Raw genomic sequence first — 6231 nt, 5'->3', positions numbered from 1 at the left:
CAGAGGGTCGCCTTGACTATCTGAAACGCGCGGTCCTGTGGGCAGAGCCTACTGATGCTCTTTGGCTGGGAGCTTCCCGAAAGGTGCCTGCCTCCGCGGGTGCTCGAGGCCACGCAGAGGTGTTCTTCCTTCCCTGCTTTACCTCACCCGCAGACATCTCTTGCCATCATTTCATCCACCCTCGTATAAAAACCCGCGCCCCCCCCCACCTCGTCCCCGCGCAGCGCCCCCTCCCTCGGCTGCGCCCAGGCGGCGAGCTGAACGGACAGGGGCGCGCGGGAGGTGCGCAGAGCTCTCCTGCTGCCCGCGCTCACCGCGCCTGGGGAATTGGGCTGTGGGCGAGGCGGCTCGGGCTGGCCTTTATCGCTCGCCCCGCTGGTCGTTTGAAACTTTATCAGCGAGTCTCGCCACTCGCCGCAGACGCGGGCGGGGGGCGGGGGCGCGGCGAGGCGCCGGCTGCCGTGACGAGGCGCTCCCGGCGCTGAGCGCTTCTGCTCCGGGCACGCATGGCGCCCGCACACGGAGTCTGACCTGATGCGGACGCAAGGGGGTTAATATGAACGCCCCTCTCGGTGGAATCTGGCTCTGGCTCCCTCTGCTCTTGACCTGGCTCACCCCTGAGGTCAGCTCTTCATGGTGGTAAGTCCACGCACACGGGCGCGGGGGAATTTTGGAGATGGGTGTGGGGACCGCGCTGGCCACATAGAGCCTTCCCGGCGGCGCTTCCCCGCGGCCGCAGCAGTCGTGGATTCGGGCCCAAACCCCGGCTACTACCCTCTCATCGCCCCATCCCGAGCCCCTTCGCTTTTCCTCGGGTGTCTATTCCAGCTTTGACAACTCCAAAAAAACCCCACATTACCCCTCACATGAGAGCTCAGATGTCTGGTTTATTTGGATCCAGCTGAGCGACAGCAAAATCAGCCAATTTCTTATCCCGTTGAGAGACGCGCTAGCCGGGTCTCTAGCTCTCTAGCACAGACGTGTCTGTGTGTGTGTGCGCGTGTGCTTGTGTGTGTGAGGGAATTCACCTTGAAAACTACAACCGTCTCCTCCACCCCCCCCCGTTCCCTCCCCCCAAAAAACTGCCTCAAGATAACTGTCGGGCCAATTCAGGCAGCCAGGAGCAGTAGAACCCAAAGCATGTGATTTTCCATTATTTCTCGTCCTTCCACATTCCTAATGCTTCACCCCAGTGGGGCGGAAGAACATTTTGCTGCCTCCAGGTAGCGACTACAGCCTTAATGCGAAGCTCCAGATCCCAGGGGCTCTAAGATGTTACCCTGTTCAAAACTAGTCACTCCAGAGTAACGTTGCTATGTCCTTTGGACGTCGATCTGCAGTTCATTTTGCTTGGTGAAGGAACGTTGATAGTAACAGGTCTTATCGTTAAAAGTTCAAAAGAGAGATTCCTCTCCACCCAGCAACTCTTCTCCGTCTCCCGACCTCCTGATCTTGAAAAGAGTTGGAGTTGAGAGCTCTGTACCTTGTACCTAAAAATTTGCAACACGTGTTAAAATACTGATTCAAAAAGACCTGTTATCGTGGGCTTTTTAAAGAATCCAGCAAAAGTAAGGAGTCTCAGCCAAATGAAAGACTAGAGCAGGGAACTTTAGGAAGATACTGGAGCTCTTCAAAAGAGCAAGGCAAAGCGTTGATGGGAAGAGGGGTTCAATCCTTCTAAGCCGCTTTGAACAGGAAGGCGTTTAAGCCTTGACATTGCTGACACAGGATCAAAGATTGATTTATCAGAGTGACCATTTTTCAATAAAATGACTATTTCTGTTTCCATGGGTGTATAAACATTATTTATTGCCCAGGCTTTTTGTCACATTGTCTCTCAGCTGTCATTTAAATATATTTTTTGGAAGTCACAGCTGTAACGATTTTATGATCATATAAAATAATGAAAATACAAGAAAAAGACATTCTCCTTGTTTGATCGCTTCAAAAGACACCTATGGCAGCGTGGGTTATATAAAAGGTACCTTTCTAAACATTTCACAACTAATAGAGAACATCTGGGTAGAGATGATGATGTAATTTTTTGTTAAAGTTTCTTTTCAAAAGTACTTTATGGAGCTATAACACTGTTTGATTCTTCCAAACATTTAGTGTCCTTAATAACAATAGAATTTTTTCCAAAGGTTCTCTATAAAAGCCAAAAAGAGCTGAAAAATGGAAATATTTAAAAGATTCTTTGGTAAGGAAAGAACAGCTTGTCTGTGAGGAGATACCATCAGATACCAACAGGTGTTGATTAGACAGATACAGACAGTTTCTTAAGACACTTAAACATTAGGTCAAATAAATGGGAGCGAGAAGCTTCTAAAGGTCAAGCCGAAGCCAAGTCCAGACACATTGTGTCACTGAGATCAGAGCCTTCTTGGGAAAAGTCTTCGAGTCACTCTTCCCAAAACATGTTGCCCCTCCCCCTTGTTCCATCCCCTGACTGCAGACCTTGCCTCTGCCACCCTGGCCAGAGCATCCTCTGGTGGCTCTGGCTTCATGTCCAAGAGACAGTGATTACTCCATTTAGGGGTAGCTTCTACTAGGTCACTCACCAGGCCTGTCATACCACTTCTCCACTGGACTAAAATTAAATAACCTTTGCTTTCTAATATCCCAAAAAGAATAAGGAATTCATCTTTGAAACGTATTTTGAACTCTTCGGTCTCCCCGGATTCACGGCAGCAGGCCCCGCTGTTTCTGCTGTCCTCACCTCTGTGCTGGCTCTTCCCAGGTACATGAGAGCTACAGGCGGGGCCTCCAGGGTGATGTGTGACAATGTGCCAGGTCTGGTGAGCCGCCAGCGGCAGCTGTGCCACCGACACCCAGACGTGATGCGTGCCATTGGCCTGGGCGTGGCCGAGTGGACAGCAGAGTGCCAACACCAGTTCCGCCAGCACCGCTGGAACTGCAACACCCTGGACAGGGATCACAGCCTCTTCGGCAGGGTCCTGCTCCGAAGTAAGTCTCCCACCTTCATGCAGCTCCCCAGGCTCTCCCCTCACACACCACTCCTTATTGGGTCTTCAAAGTCTCTGCTCATCTTTTCTTGCATTTGATTCAGTCAGAAGCTTGTTCTCTTGGGTAGCATTGTCCCTGTTTTGTAGAAGAGGACTAGAGAAAATCAAAGAACTTGTCTAAAGTTTTACAGGAGGCCTGACATAGATTAGGATGTAGTGCCCCAGGCTGATGTCCTTTTACTCTTTGCTCTGTCCATTGTGTCGTGTCACAACTCTGCCTGTCCCTTCAGGTTCAGATTTTGTCCCTAGGAGAAAGGAGGAAACAGCCAGAGGGCTCTTTTGCCATTTTTTCACTCTTCTTTCTGGGACTTGAACTTAAAGAAGGATTTGAGCTGAAGATCAGGATGGAATGCCCAAATCTTTTATTAGCCAAAGATGCTCATTATTACGAAAACACAATGTAAGGGTTTATGAAGAAGCAGAGACAAATCTTTGTTCACCACTTTTGACCTTCCATTCAGCTACTCGGCCTTGGGTCACTGTGTATCTAAATTCAACATTTTTTTCAGTAGATTGTAAATTCTGTAAGGCAGGGACTAGCCTGTCTTCCTTGCACCTTGTTTGATACCTTGTATGTTGCAGGCACCATTCAGTCATTGAATGGTTGAACGAATGAATGGATGAACTCTTAGTGAGTACCTATTCCAGATACTTTTTTTTTTTTTTTTTGAGGAAGATTAGTCTGGAGCTAACATCCGCCACCAATCCTCCTCTCTTTTTCTGCTGAGGAAGATTGGCCCTGAGTTAACATCCATGCCCATCTTCCTCTGCTTTATATGTGGGACGCCTGCCACAGCATGGCTTGACAAGTGGTGCATAGGTCCGCACCTGGGATCCAAACCGGTGAACCCGACCGCCAAAGCAGAGCGTGCGAACTTGACCACTCTGCCACCAGGCCAGGGTTTCCCAGTACATTTTAGGCAGGATTTTTATGGAAGGTAGGGGTGAAAACCAGGAATAGAACTTTTTGTCTTTGGGTTTTTTTTTTTTTTTCACTTACAAGGAGCATCAAATATTATCTAATTACATAATAAACTTCTTAAAAGTTCTGAATATGGGAAGTGGCTCCCTAGCTGGTACACAATCAGAAAATTAACTGAAGATCAGATTTTCAAAAATATCCATCCCCTAACCTGGCATTCTTATCAACATTCTTCAAGAAGTAGCATGGCCCATTTGTTTCTGGGAAATCCGACTGAAAACGTAACAGGTTCTGTGCGAACACCAGAAACAGGAAACTTCACACTTGTTTTTTCCCACCTCCCCCCATTCCTAAGAAAATCATCCAGACTGTGCACTTGGTAATGCTTAACAGAGGGTGTTCCTATCATGTAATCATCACAGCCCTAGGGTTTTATGAGGCCAAATGCATAACTGAATGCTTCTAAAATCCCCCAAGGGCGTAGTACTCTCACTCTTAGTGTATCCCTAAAGTTAATTTACTGCGATATTCTGCAATTTAATTCTCCAGTTTGAGAACTATATTCTTCTGCATTCCTTTTGGAGTTTCGATATGACATCGCAAATTTTTGAAAGGTTAATAGTCAATTTCAGCTACATGGAATTTTAAGACTTCACCTAGATTAGCTCACCAGTGAATCAATTAAAGTGCTGGACCTTGTCACAGACAGTTTGCAAATATCTAGCACGAGAAATCTTTGGATGTATTATGTACAGGCTCTTGGTATTTAAAACGTATCAGGATTTTTCCTTTTCAAAGCGCTCACAACCATTTTCCAATGATTACAAATTAAGTGTACTTCTCATTTACAGAATGATCACTTCTAGATTCTGTCTATGGAAATCCATTAAGATGTCTCCAGATTGAAAAAAAAAAAAAAAACCTTTAGATCACAAATCAAAGGAAGCAATTTTGACCACTGATCTTAAAGATAGTATATCTCCCAAAGCTGGGGATTCATTCATAAAATACTTTAAATCTTGGCAGTGTTTGTTTCTTCAGGACTGTAGAGTTGCTGAGAGAGAAAAGGTTAGAACTAGAGGAAGCTCAACTAGTTTGACTTTGGGCCTCAGGTAAAGAAGAGTTTCTAACTGGTACTTCCTTCAGAGCTCTTTCGGATCAAGCAGAATGCTTTGTCAAAGTACTCAGAACTTAAAACACTCATGCTACACAATTTCTTTCCATTCTTCACAGAAGGCCAGACTTCTTCCTGGACATTTATGTAAATTTCTGTGACTGTCAGTGATGATTTTGTGTTGCTTATGGGAGGGCTGAATTTGGCCTAAGGTGGCTACTCCTGGAAATAATCATGAAATTCCAATGAAGCTCTGCAAAGAGTTTTAAAATTAATTGCTTGGAGGGAAAATCACATCTTAGAGTTGTGAAGAACTATCCTTTGGATCCCTCAATGACCTTATAGATGAATAGGAAAGGCAAAGGGCAACACACTTACAGGGAGACTATAAAGTTACTAACATCTTCCATAGTTACAGAGAAATGGAGAACTTTTACCTCTTTTGCTTCAGAGAACTAGAGTGAGAACAATTTTTAGGAAGCTTTGTAATTCATTCACTCAACAGATTATGACCAGTCACAGGCAGAGAAACTTAGACAGAACTAGTAACCCCAAAAATATTCCTGTAAGAATGTACCTCCAGAATTCCAGAGTAAGCCTTAAAAGACAAAAAAGGTGACTAGGTCTCATACTTGTAAACGTAAAAATAAAAAAGGCAAGTATTTTAAAAGAGTTGAACAACCCATAACTTTCCAGAAAGCCTACTTCTAGTGTTTTGCCCTCCCAAGTAACAATCTGCCACCCCAAACAAAAACTGTGCCTATGCACTTGAGACATTGCTTGACTTATCTCAATCCAAAAATTAGAAAAACTTCAATAGTAACACATCAGGAAGTATAAATATCACCATTTATATTTGTATTTTGATTCATATTGTGATGACTTTAAAAAGAATCAGTTTTTCTAAGAAGAGGCCCAAAATCAAAATTTGTTTTGTTACGAAGCCAACTCTTGAAATGTGCTACTATTTCACACATAGCATTTTCGTGATTCATCTAAGACACTTAACTGAAAACATCTTAAGGCCATATCTACATGATACCAGAACATCTGGAGGTAAATGAAAAGTCAATGTGCTAAATTTTTTATTTAAATAAATAAACAAACATCTAGCTATTTAGTCACGTGTTTGAATAATAAATGACTAGTATTTAGAAGGGCAATATTTT

General features: G+C 44.6%; 1 protein-coding gene across 1 annotated transcript in view; it reads left to right on the top strand.

The window, feature by feature from the left end:
• Positions 1-294: 294 nt before the first annotated feature.
• The window catches only part of WNT2 (Wnt family member 2), a 46332-nt gene continuing 40395 nt past the window's right edge, over positions 295-6231 (top strand). Inside the window, exons 1-2 of the mRNA XM_014838408.3 lie at positions 295-639; positions 2741-2967. Of these exons, the coding sequence (XP_014693894.1) occupies positions 557-639; positions 2741-2967 (310 nt within the window). The 5' untranslated portion in view covers positions 295-556. The remainder of the gene's footprint in view (positions 640-2740; positions 2968-6231) is intronic.

This window comes from Equus asinus, chromosome 1 (genome assembly GCF_041296235.1).
Source record: "Equus asinus isolate D_3611 breed Donkey chromosome 1, EquAss-T2T_v2, whole genome shotgun sequence".
NCBI lineage: Eukaryota > Metazoa > Chordata > Mammalia > Perissodactyla > Equidae > Equus > Equus asinus.
Note: the sequence above shows the minus strand (reverse complement) of the source record. Positions and strands in the feature narration are given on the sequence as shown.